This window comes from Nerophis ophidion, linkage group LG03 (genome assembly GCF_033978795.1).
Source record: "Nerophis ophidion isolate RoL-2023_Sa linkage group LG03, RoL_Noph_v1.0, whole genome shotgun sequence".
Taxonomy (NCBI): domain Eukaryota; kingdom Metazoa; phylum Chordata; class Actinopteri; order Syngnathiformes; family Syngnathidae; genus Nerophis; species Nerophis ophidion.
In genome coordinates this window covers 38,001,246-38,014,708 of record NC_084613.1, presented here as the reverse complement: position 1 = coordinate 38,014,708, position 13,463 = coordinate 38,001,246, and the positions used below count along the sequence as shown (strand labels likewise).

At 44.1% G+C, this 13,463-nt stretch overlaps 1 protein-coding gene and 1 long non-coding RNA gene across 7 annotated transcripts in view; one reads left to right on the top strand and one right to left on the bottom strand.

Moving 5' to 3' along the window:
- The window catches only part of LOC133549554 (latent-transforming growth factor beta-binding protein 2-like), a 333,835-nt gene that overhangs the window by 111,277 nt on the left and 209,095 nt on the right, over positions 1–13,463 (bottom strand). For all 6 annotated transcript variants that reach the window (XM_061895071.1, XM_061895074.1, XM_061895072.1 and 3 more), the window contains exons 11-12: positions 8,627–8,791; positions 360–689 (exon numbers count right to left, since the gene is read on the bottom strand). In XM_061895071.1, coding sequence (XP_061751055.1) covers positions 360–689; positions 8,627–8,791 — 495 coding nt within the window. The remainder of the gene's footprint in view (positions 1–359; positions 690–8,626; positions 8,792–13,463) is intronic.
- Positions 9,405–13,463, top strand: part of LOC133549556 (uncharacterized) — a 123,414-nt gene continuing 119,355 nt past the window's right edge. Inside the window, exons 1-2 of the long non-coding RNA XR_009806109.1 lie at positions 9,405–9,479; positions 11,913–12,045. This is a non-coding gene — a long non-coding RNA (uncharacterized LOC133549556). The remainder of the gene's footprint in view (positions 9,480–11,912; positions 12,046–13,463) is intronic.

Genomic DNA, 13,463 nt, shown 5'->3' with positions numbered 1-13,463 from the left:
AAACATCTGGCCTTTTTAACGCCATGTGCAATGTTCTATATTCTCAATGAAACATAAACATTTGGGCTTGCTTGCTCACCTAGTAATTTAGTAAGCCAGTAATTTATTGAACAGGCATCAGCCTGCAGTCCACACGCATTTATTGTGTGTGACTGCCCACTACTGGTCACTCTTATCATTACACCATGTACCCAACAAAATTGCTCCAAGGTCAGTATTTACAACTAAAATTAATATGCACTTAAGGCACACAGAGGTTATGAGGTGCACTGTCGATTTCTGAAAAATAAAATTATTTGAAGTGTGCTGTATAGTCCGAAAAATACGGGACTAAATAAAGTACCAAACATTACTCTCACCTTCAGGCTGCCGACGTGATTCTCTTGCCGCAATATAAGGATGGATGGGCTGCTGTGGTGTGACAGGGTGCCTGGGTGATTGGGGTGCTTCTGTGTACTCCGCCCGTTGTGGTATTTGAGGTGTCGGTGGGTGAATGGGATATTGAGGCTGGACAGGCCTATGCAATGAAGGCTGGGAAGACGGTAGCTGAGGAAATGTGGGGTTCTGCTCTTCCCATGACAGCCCAGTACTCTGAAGATCGTATTCCTCCAATTGTCGTAGAGAAATCTGCACATCAGAGCGGGAGTAGGTGTATCCGTGACCAGCTGGACAGATCTCTTTAAAGTGATCTGTGGTGTTGGAAAACCATAAACCAGGGTTTATTCAGATACAATTGAAATAGGTCCAGTTTAAAAAAATAGAGAGAAATGGAGAAAAAAATAATAAGTTATGATTAGGTATTGGACACAGTGTTTTTGGGTATGGGCCCTATTCTCTCGTTGACGTTACGCTTGTTTCTCATATTTGTATTCTCGCATCCAGATTCCGGGCATGCCGACTCACGTGTGTAAGTTGTGAATGAAGGCACTGTCATCTGATTCATTTTACTAATACGACAGAATTTGTCCTGACACATTTTTTGGGCTGTGTGAAAATAATGGAACTTGTTTTTTACCAACACTGGTAAATGTCATTAAAATCCATCCATCCATCAATTTTCTACCGCTTATTCTTCTTGGGGTCATGGGGGGCGCTGGTGCCTATCTCAGCTACAATCGGGTGGAAGGCGGCTTACACCCTGGACAAGTTGCCACCTCATCGCAGGGCCAACACAGATAGACAGACAACATTCACACTCACATTCACAAACTAGGGCCAATTTAGTGTTGCCAATCAACCTATCCCCAGGTGCATGTTTTTGGAAGTCGGAGAAAGCCGGAGGACCCGGAGAGAACCCACCCAGTCATGGGGAGGACATGCAAACTCCACACAGAAAGATCCCGGACTACTACTCAGGACCTTCGTATTGTGAGACAGACACACTAACCCCTCTTCCACAGTGCTGCCCCTCATTAAAATCCATGAAATAAAAACAACTTTATATTTGAAAAGGCCGTACATATCCAGGCTCCGCTTTTCCTGTATGTTAGTTTTTGTATGTTATGGTGATTTTAGTGCCAGTATGCACACATCTTCTTCCTGGTTGGATATGAAACTTTGTCCATCCAGCCATCCATTTTCTACCGCTTATTCCCTTTTGGGGTGACGGGGGGCGCTGAGGCCTATCTCAGCTACAATCGGGCGGAAGGCGGGGTACACCCTGGACAAGTCGCCGCCTCATCGCAGGGCCAACACAGATAGACAAACAACATTCACACTCACATTCACACACTAGGGCCAATTTAGTGTTGTCAATCAACCTATCCCCAGGTGCATGTTTTTGGAAGTGGGAGGAAGCCGGAGTACCCGGAGAGAACCCAGGCAGTCATGGGGAGGACATGCAAACTCCACACAGAAAGATCCCCGGACTACTCAGGACCTTCTTATTGTGAGACAGACACACTAACCCCTCTCTCCACCGTGCTGCCCCTCATTAAAATCAATGTAAGAAAAAACACTTTATATTTGAAAAGGCCGTACATATTCAGGATCTGCTTGTCCTGTATGTCATTTTGTGTCGTTATGGGGATTTTAGTGCCAGTATGCACACATCTTCTTCCTGGTTGGATATGAAACTTTGTTTCACTTTTTTTGTCACGCCCTCCTTTTCTACAACTCATGTTGAGCCAAAGCCAGAAATATTATGGGCAATTTGGATTTCAATACAGTGACATTATGTTCCTTTTATTCTCATTCCAATAGATGTTACCAGGTGTGTCCAATTGAAGTGATCAGAATAGATTTCTGGAAGTCTATTTTATCATTTTGTTACAGGTGGCGTAGAACTGCATATGAACTTCAAGTGCAATATAATGTTTCAACTTCCCAGGGCGCTGGACACTACAGAAGTATGTAGGGGGGAAAATAGTAGTAGTAGTAGTAAGAGTGAGTACTGACCCCTGCCATAAACCAATATGAAAATGAAAATTCCAAGCTAAATGTAAGACGGCCTGAAAAAGACGGAGGCATCTTACAATTGAGTTTGAGCGATGTACACATGCAAACCAACAGGTGGCAACAAACTCTTCCTCCCTGAGCGGTTCAGAGCTTTTCTTCCTGTCATTCATAACAGTGACCTGTTGCTGTGACACAGGGCAAGTTTGCAAACAACAGAGGTGATGCTAATTTTAGGTTAATGGTTATCAATGATGCACTCTTAAAAACATCCATCCATCCATCATCTTCCGCTTATCCGAGGTCGGGTCGCGGGGGCAACATCCTAAGCAGGGAAACCCAGACTTCCCTCTCCCCAGCCACTTCGTCTAGCTCTTCCCGGGGGATCCCGAGGCGTTCCCAGGCCAGCCGGGAGACATAGTCTTCCCAACGTGTCCTGGGTCTTCCCCGTGGCCTCCTACCGGTTGGACGTGCCCTAAACACCTCCCTAGGGAAGCGTTCGGGTGGCATCCTGACCAGATGCCCGAACCACCTCATCTGGCTCCTCTCGATTTGAAGGAGCAGCGGCTTTACTTTGAGTTCCTCCGGATGGCAGAGCTTCTCACCCTATCTCTAAGGGAGAGCCCCGCCACACGGCGGAGGAAACTCATTTCGGCCGCTTGTACCCGTGAACTTATCCTTTCAGTCATGACCCAAAGCTCATGACCATAGGTGAGGATGGGAACGTAGATCGACCGGTAAATTGAGAGCTTTGCCTTCCGGCTCAGCTCCTTCTTCACCACAACGGATCGGTACAACATCCGCATTACTGAAGACGCCGCACCGATCCGCCTGTCGATCTCACGATCCACTCTTCCCTCACTCGTGAACAAGACTCCTAGGTACTTGAACTCCTCCACTTGGGGCAGGGTCTCCTCCCCAACCCGGAGATGGCATGCCACCCTTTTCCGGGCGAGAACCATGGACTCGGACTTGGAGGTGCTGATTCTCATTCCGGTCGCTTCTCACTCGGCTGCGAACCGATCCAGCGAGAGCTGAAGATCCCGGTCAGATGAAGCCATCAGGACCACATCATCTGCAAAAAGCAGAGACCTAATCCTGCGGTTACCAAACCAGAACCCCTCAACGCCTTGACTGCGCCTAGAAATTCTGTCCATAAAAGTTATGAACAGAATCGGTGACAAAGGACAGCCTTGGCGGAGTCCAACCCTCACTGGAAATTTGTTCGACTTACTGCCGGCAATGCGGACCAAGCTCTGGCACTGATCATACAGGGAGCGGACCGCCACAATAAGACAGTCCGATACCCCATACTCTCTGAGCACTCCCCACAGGAATTCCCGAGGGACACGGTCGAATGCCTTCTCCAAGTCCACAAAGCACATGTAGACTGGTTGGGCAAACTCCATGCACCCTCAAGAACCCTGCCGAGAGTATAGAGCTGGTCCACAGTTCCACGACCAGGACGAAAACCACACTGTTCCTCCTGAATCCGAGGTTCGACTATTCGGCGTAGCCTCCTCTCCAGTACACCTGAATAAACCTTACCGGGAAGGCTGAGGAGTGTGATCCCACGATAGTTGGAACACACCCTCCGGTCCCCCTTCTTAAAGAGAGGAACCACCACCCTGGTCTGCCAATCCAGAGGTACCGCCCCCGATGTCCACGCGATGCTGCAGAGTCTTGTCAACCAAGACAGCCCCACAGCATCCAGAGCTTTAAGGAACTCCGGGCGGATCTCGTCCACCCCCGGGGCCTTGCCACCGAGGAGCTTTTTAACTACCTCAGCGACCTCAGCCCGAGAAATAGGAGAGTCCACCACAGATTCCCCAGGCACTGCTTCCTCATAGGAAGATGTGTTGGTGGGATTGAGGAGGTCTTCGAAGTATTCTTTCCACCTATCCACAACAGTTGAGGTCAGCAGAACACCATCCGCACTATACACGGTGTTGATAGTGCACTGCTTCCCCTTCCTGAGGCGGCGGACGGTGGTCCAGAATCGCTTCGAAGCCATCCGGAAGTCATTTTCCATGGCTTCCCCGAACTCCTCCCATGTCCGAGTTTTTGCCTCAGCGACCGCTGAAGCCGCACACCGCTTGGCCTGTCGGTACCTGTCCACTGCCTCCGGAGTCCTATGAGCCAAAAGGACCCGATAGGACTCCTTCTTCAGCTTGACGGCATCCCGCACCGCCGGTGTCCACCAAGGGGTTTTAGGATTGCCGCCCCGACAGGCACCAACTACCTTGCGGCCACAGCTCCGATCAGCCGCCTCGACAATAGAGGTGCGGAACATAGTCCACTCGGACTCAATATCCAGCACCTCCCTCGTGACATATTCGAAGTTCTTCCGGAGGTGGGAATTGAAACTTTCTCTGACAGGAGACTCTGCCAGACGTTCCCAGCAGACCCTCACAATGCGTTTGGGCCTGCCAGGTCGGTCCGGCATCCTCCCCCACCATCGCAGCCAACTCACCACCAGGTGGTGATCGGTAAAAAGCTCCGCCCTTCTCTTCACCCGAGTGTCCAAAACATAAGGCCGCAAATCCGATGACACAACTACAAAGTCGATCATGGACACCCTTATGTTCGAACATGGTGTTTGTAATGGACAAATTGTGACGAGCACAAAAGTCCAATAACAAAACACCACTCGGGTTCAGATCCGGGCGGCCATTCTTCCCAATCACGCCTCTCCGGGTTTCACTGTGGTTGCCAACATGAGCGTTGAAGTCCCCCAGTAGGACAAGGGAATCACCCGGGGGAGCACTTTCCAGTACTCCCTCGAGTGTACCCAAAAAGGGTGGGTACTCTGAACTGCTGTTTGGTGCGTAAGCACAAACAACAGTCAGGACCCGTCCCCCCACCCGAAGGCGGAGGGAGGCTACCCTTTCGTCCACTGGGTTGAACTCTAACGTGCAGGCTTTAAGCCGGGGGTAAACCAGAATTGCCACCCCAGCCCGTCGCCTCTCACTGTCGGCAACGCCAGAGTGGAAGAGGGTCCAGTCCCTCTCGAGAGAAGTGGTTCCAGAGCCCTTGCTGTGCGTCGAAGTGAGTCCGACTATATCCAACCGGAACTTCTCCACTTCGCGCACTAGCTCAGGCTCTTTCCCCCCCAGTGAGGTGACGTTCCACGTCCCAAGAGCCAGCTTCTGTAGCCGAGGATCGGACCGCCAAGTGCCCTGCCTTCGGCTGCCGCCCAGCTCACAATGCACCCGACCTCTATGGCCCCTACTATGGGTGGTGAGCCCATTGGAGGGGGGACCCACGTTGCCTCTTCGGGCTGTGCCCGGCCAGGCCCCATGGGAACAGGCGCTCGCCATCGTGCCCCACCTCCGGGCCTGGCTCCAGAGGGGGGCCCCGGTGACCCGCGTCCGGGCGAGGGAAATCTGGGTCCATGTTTTCTCTTCTTCATAGAGGTCTTCGAGCTGCTCTTTGTCTGATCCCTCACCTAGTTGCCTTAAAACAACTGTCAAAAAGCTAAGAAATATGATTAATAAAATATGATGAATGCATTAAAATATCACAATATAGGGTATTCTCACTGATATTGTAATCATTATTTTTCAGTCATTAATAACTTAATTAGTCTTTGGTATTTGTCTTAAAATGGTTATAGTCCTTAAAGTGTGGGTCTTGACTAGTTCACTACTTCTCAAAGGCTTGTTCTTAACAGTGTCTTTTAAAATGTCCGTCTTAGTCAGTACCCCAAAAAGCTGATTTGGTCAATATTTCTCAATCTCTGGGTCTTTTATTTGGTCCTCCCACCTCTGAGTCTTGATGTTTCTATGTGGTCTTAACTACAACATCACATACAATACTGTACTAAGCTCCAAATGCTGGTACAGTAATGTATTGCCTTGGTGTAAGTGTGAATCAAAAAGTAGTCTGTGTAATTGTGTTAATATGAGTTTTTCTATAAGGACGTCACATTTTGCTATAATGCATGCAAAGGCAGCTGTCTGTCAACAAAGGGTGAAGGATGAACTTTGGAATATTTGCAACCCAAATACCTTGAAAGAATCATGGATTTCTCACTGACCTCTTGTTGCTAATTGCATGCTCGCGAGACAGACAGAGGGCGACATGTAAACCTCAGAGATGGTGAATCCATTACAAGTGAGAACCACAGTGTCCCTTATTCGACCCGAGAGTGGCAACTCAATGCCGAAAGGATCTGGAATAACGATGTGAGTAATGACAACTAAATATGGTGGCGGTCAAGGCAGGAAACATGGATGTAAGGAGCTACCAACTGATGGAAGTGTGGATCAAAATGAGGATAATTTGATCCGCAACCACATCACAGGAGGTGGAGTGAAAACGGCTCCACTGCAGGCTCCTGTTACTTGCTCACAAGAAATGTGCATTGTTCAAAACATGACTCCAACACTTAATGTCAGGCCATTAAAAATGAAAATATGAGACGGATCAGAAGCTACAGTATGTGTCAGTCAGAAGCACTGCCATGACGGTCTATAACAGCTAATCAGTGACAATTATTAGAAATCATTGGCCAGTCAATAAACTCCATTCGCCCATCGTTTTCCCTCTACTTCGTTGAACATAAAACTGGTCAATAAAAAAAATAAAACATCTTTCTTTTGGACAACTCATTTTCTTCTGCTTGTCTGTTATAAAGGTTTCTCTCAGTGGACACAAAATGGAATCATGTTTTGGTCTTTTTCCACTTCACACACATTTTGAGCTTATTCTAAAATCATTTGCACATAACAGGGTGATGACTGACTTGACTCAATTTGTCTTTCTTTGAGAGGCTTCACAAACACTGATTACACATAGTACTTTTAAACCGCAACTGAGCAAGTATGTGTTCTAGAAGTAACACAAAAAAAAGATAGAATGACGTGTTTGTAGTTTGAGGAAATTACTCAATATAGGACATAACATTGTACTATATACCGTTACTAGGATAGTATTGCGGTACAAATGAATCACAAACGGTATTCATTTGAAAAGTAACGGTTCGCCATTATTTTTTTAACGGGCATGACGGTGCGTCGCCACGTCATGACATTGCTGGTTTTACGAGCAGAGGAGCATGTTCGGCAGCGCACAATCCCAGAGTACTTACCAGTCGACAAGGTGTGTCGACAGAAAAGGGAAAACGGACGCATTTTGGCCTAAAAACTAAAGAAACACAGAAACACCCTCAGGAAGAGGTGCTTTAAGACATGGCTAGCTAGCTACCAGCTAAAATCCATCCATAGTCGGCAGTGTTTTAGTTATGTCTAAATCACTAATCCTCGCCTCCATGGCGACAAATAATGTTTCTTAAAAGCATCATCCTTGCAGGACGAAGAATAGCTAAACATTCTTCACTACACACCGTAGCTCACCGGCGTCACCGCTAATGACGCCGTTCCTGAATCCAAACAAATGCCATGAGTGGATCTACACCTGATATCCACTGTAATGTTATCAAGTCCTACGATGAGGTAGCGACTTGTCCAGGGTGTACTCCACCTTCCGCCCGATTGTAGCGGTAGATAATGGATGGATGGATGGATGTTATCAAGTCAAAGAGCGTATCTCGTGGATACCACTATGACTACATTGATATTTTCTATCGTCACAAAATCTTTTTTCCTTTCTAAAAAAATTCATATCATGTTCATAATCTCAGGAAATACGTCTCTGGACACGAGGACTTTGACCAATGTATGATCCTGTAACTACTTGGTATCGGATCGATACCTAAATTTGTAGTATCATCCAAAACTAATGTAAAGTATCAAACAACAGAAAAATGAGTGATTATTACATTTTAACTGAAGTTTAGATAGAACATGTTGAAAAGGAAAATAACCAGATATTAACAGTAAATAAACAAGTGGATTAATAGTCACTTTTAAAGCGTGTCCTTCATAATTTTGACAAAACAATAGAAAAGACATGACACAATAAATTACTGCATACGTCAGCAGACAAATTAGAAGGCTTTGTTTGTTTACTTACTACTAAGACAAGTTGTTTAGTATGTTCACTATTTAATTTAAGGACAAAATACTTCTTTGCTTGCAACAAGAAACATATGTTTAATGTACCGTAAGATTTTTTTGTTAAAATGAAGCCAATAATGCCATTTTCTGTGGTCCCCTTTATTTAGAAAAGTATCGAAAAGTAAAAAACATATTTTGGTACCGCTGCCGGTACCAAAATATTGCTGTCAGGACAACCGTAATAGGACAGAATTTAATTTGTGTGGCCATACCAGATCCGGGCAAAGGGCATCGGTCACATCCATCTCCCCAGGCTTTGCCCACGCCGCTGCAACAGCAGATCTGCTTGGTGATGTGCTGAGAAAGGGGCAGCGAGCATGTGCCTGTTGTCACCAATCGGTAGCAAAATGCCTTCTGGTCTGAAACGGCCTTGTCCGCTGGGGAAAAAGAACACATTTGATTGTCTGTCTATTCCACAATAATGAATTTGACACAGTAATACAAACGTTTGTATATTACAAAGATGGACCGACACAATTAGTAGGATTAGACGAGCAATACCAAACCAATATCCACCAAATTTTTCAGAGCGACAGCACATTAGATGGAAGAATCCATTACAATATAGATCTGGTTGAAGGAATTGTATTTCAGTTTGAGTCACAATGGCATCAAAGAAATGGGCTACTTGGCAGAACCATACTGTGTTCCTCTTCTGTTATTCTCCATTAACCAGGAAGTAGCCTGCTAACTAACTTGCACATGGACAAACAAACACAAAGACACTCCACCATTGTATTTTCTTTTGTTTACAATTTAGTCTCGGTGGAGACTCTACTAAGTCTATTAAGGCTACATTCCTACTGCAGTGAATGAAGCCTAATTCATATTCTTTTTCTAAATCCAATCTTTTTATGTACTGTAGTTTTTCCCTGAATAGATCCGCATGCGAACAAAGATAACGTCATATTTACATAAGAAGGATTTTGTGCAACCAGACTCATTTTCTCAGCCAAATTATTTTGTGTAGGAGTTCAAGAAGGAAGAGGGCAATTTGCAGTTTCAACGTCTGTTCCAAGGAGGGTGTGGACAAGCAGTCAGAGCAAGAAATGATGAGCCATTGACGTGAGTTCTAAAACATTTTCATTTCATTTCTTTTCGTAACTATCTATTTTGTCAGAGTTATGATGTTTCTAACTTATTGTTGACATACTGGTTGGAATAACATACCTAATTGTTCAGACTGTAGTTACAGATAAATATCGGATTTATATCCACATACCAAAATAGTACTGGGTCAGATTTGAAAAAACATCATAGAAAATAGAAATTGTACTGTTCACATTGACAGGAAAACAAGAGATACAGGTCATAAAGAGGCTAAACATTTGGAATTGACCCGCAGTGTGAACATAACCTCTGTGGCATTCTAGCAGTACTGCATATCTTCACACTTTTGCACTGTATTGTGAATCATGTCAACAACATATCCAATCATCAACATAGCAATGCCTTGGTATAATTTCTGGGTGACATGATAATAATCTGATTTGATGATTAATAAATGCTAGCTTCTTTTGACAACGCCATGACAGCAATGCCACCAATCTTCAGAAAATGTGTAATAAAACAACAATGTGTAATTGCAATATTAAAATAAAAAATACATTTAGGAGTATATGTAGTATAGTACAAACCCTGTTTCCATATGAGTTGGGAAATCGTGTTGGATGTAAATATAAACGGAATACAATCCTTTTCAACCCATTTTCAGTTGAATATGCCACAAAGACAACCTATTTGATGTTCAAACTGATAAACTTTTTTTTTTTTTGCAAATAATTATTAACTTTAGAATTTGATGCCAGCAACACGTGACAAAGAACTTGGGAAAGGTGACAATACATACTGATAAAGTTGAGGAATTCTCATAAAACACTTATTTGGAACATCCCACAGGTGTGCAGGCTAATTCAGAACAGATGGGTGCCATGATTGGGTATAAAAGCAGCTTCCATGAAATGCTAAGTAATTCACAAATAAGGATGGGGCGAGGGTCACCACTTTGTAAGCAAATTGTCGAACAGTTTTAGAACAAAATTTCTCAACGAGCTATTGCAAAGAATTTAGGGATTTTACCATCTTCTTTCCGTAAAATCATCAAAAGGTTCAGAGAATCTGGCAAAACCACTGCACGTAAGCGATGATATTACGGACTGTTGATTCTTCAGGCGGTACTGCATCAAAAACCGACATCAGTGTGTAAAGGATATCACCAGATGGGCTCAGGAACACTTCATAAAACCACTGTGAGTTGGTTGCTACATCTGCAAGTGCAAGTTAAAACTCTACTATGCAAAGCCAAACCCATTTACAACAACACCCAGAAAAGCCGCCGGCTTTGCTGGGTCCGAGATCATCTAAGATGGACTGATGTAAAGTGGAAAAATGTTCTGTGGTCTGATGAATACACATTTCAAATTTTATTTGGAAACTGTGGACATGGTGTCCTCCGTAACAAAGAGGAAAATAACAATCCGGATTGTTATAGGCGCGAAGTTAAAAAGCCAGCATCTGTGATGGTATGGGGGTGTATTAGTGCCCAAGGCATGGGTAACTTACACATTTGTGAAGGCACCATTAATGCTGAATGGTCCGTACAGGATTTGGAGCAACATATGTTGTCTTTCAAGCAACATTATCATGGACACCACTGCTTATTTCAGAAAAAAAATGCCAAGCCACATGTTACAACAGCGTGGCTTCGTAGTAAAACAGTGCGGGTACTTTCCTGGCCTGCCTGCAGTCCAGACCTGTCTCCCATCGAAAATGTGTGGCGCATTATGAAGCGTAAAATACGACAGCGGAGACCCCGGACTGTTGAATGCCTGAAGCTCTACATAAAACAAGAATGGGAAGGATTTCCACTTTCAAAGTTTCCTCAGTTCCCAAACGTTTATAGAGTGTTGTAAAAAAAAAAGGTGATGCAACACAGTGGTGAACAGGCCCTTTCCCAACTACTTTGGCACGTGTTGCAGCCAAGAAATTCTAAGTTAATTATTATTTGCAAAAATAAATAAAGTTTATTAGTTTGAACATCAAATATCTTGTCTTTGTAGTGCATTCAATTGAATACTGGTTGAAAAGGATTTGCAAATAATTGTATTCCATTTATAATTACATCGAACACAATTTCCCAACTCAAATGGAAATGGGGTTTGTAATTACATGTGCCGTAAAACCTATTGGGGCTGCTGTAATGCTGGACAAGATCAAAAATTAGGTAAGATATTTTGTGAGGTTTGCTTATTGTTTACACTGGTATTTGTGTATAGTAAAGTGTATCTAGTGGATAAAATAAGGACTTAATTGGAAAGCTTTTGCTACATGTTACGTGATGTAACTCATATATTTCAAAAACAAAAGGCCATCTCCTAAATTAATAAATATGTACATTTATTTAAAATTATATTACATCAATCACGTGACTAAAAGAGTGGCGTGGTCAGACACATCCATACACAGGTTGAATATTTGTCATTTCTGCTCGCTTGTTAGGTGTGGAACAAGGTTTGCGACACTTGATGAGGCAGAGCAAATGCAGAAGAACAAAACAAAGCAAACAGGACATGCGTGAACAAACGTTGACAGTCTCTGTCAGTCACGGCGTATGCCACCATGCGACTCCAAGGTCAGTTTCATTCTCGGACTGATGTACACAATATGTGTTCAAATACTGTATAAATTGAAGATTTAGGACGATTAGGACTTGGTTAGAAGGTGCAGATATAGTGGTACCTCTACTTAATGCTCAGTGGCCTTGTGGTTAGAGCAGTGGTTCTTAACCTGGGTTCGATCAAACCCTAGGGGTTTGGTGAGTCGGCCTCAGGGGTTCGGTGGAGGTCAAAACACACCCGACTCATCGTATGAATACAAACTTCTCCCAATCGGCGTATTAGGGATACGGCAACAGCTGAATGATTTGCAGGTGTGTAATTTGTTGTAAGTTTATGCACTGTGTTGGTTTTGTTCTTTGTACAAGGTGATGTTCATGCACGGTTCATTTTGTGCAACAGTAAAACAAAAAATTGTCAGACTTTAGTATGGGTAACATATTCACCATTAATTAGTTGCTTATCGACATGCAAATTAGTAACATATTGGCTCCTAACTAGTCATTATTAGGTACTTATTAATGCCTTATGCGTAATCAACCATGAGACTCCAAGGTCAGTTCCATTCTCAGACTGATGTACGCATTATGTGTTCATATACTGTATAAAATTAAGATTTAGGACGATTAGGACTTGGTTAGAAGGTGCAGATATAGTGGTACCTCTACTCACTGCTCAGTGGCCTTGTAGTTAGAGTGTCCGCCCTGAGATCGGTAGGTCGTGAGTTCAATCCCTGGTTGAGTCATTCCAAAGACTTTAAAAATGGCACCCATTACCTCCTTGCTTTGCACTCAGCATCAAGGGTTGGAATTGGGAGTTAAATCCCCAAAAATGATTCCCGGGCGCGGACACCGCTGCTGCTCACTGCTCCCTTCATCTCCCAGGGAGTGAACAAGGGGATGAATCAAATGCAGAGGGCAAATTTCACCACACCTCGTGTTTGTGTGACAATCATTGGTAATTCAACTTAACTTTAACTAACAAGTACTGTACCATCATCTCTGTTTTTTGTTGTGCTTTAAGTTGTGAGCTTGATTTGAGTTGCGAGGCTGACCCGCTGCCGGTTAAAATAGTATTTTTTACAGGGTTGTTCTGTTTCAGCAATTAAGAAGTAATACAGTAAATTGTTACCTGTTGCTGTTTCTGCTTCATTTACACAAGAAACAAACCCAATATTTTATCAGAAAGCTGAAGTGTGCGTCTGAGCGCTGCTCGGAGATCAATCACAATGCCCTCCAACCTGGAGCTGAGAAAGTTAGCACGAAGTTGAGGTTTCCTCACCTGGCTCCTCTGTACTCAACCTTGCAACCATTTGTGTGTGTGTGTGTGTGTGTGTGTGTGTGTGTGTGTGTGTGTGTGTGTATTCAACCTTGCAATCATTTGTGTGTGTGCGTGCGCGTGTCTGTGTGTGAGTGCGTAAGTGTTTGTGTACTAT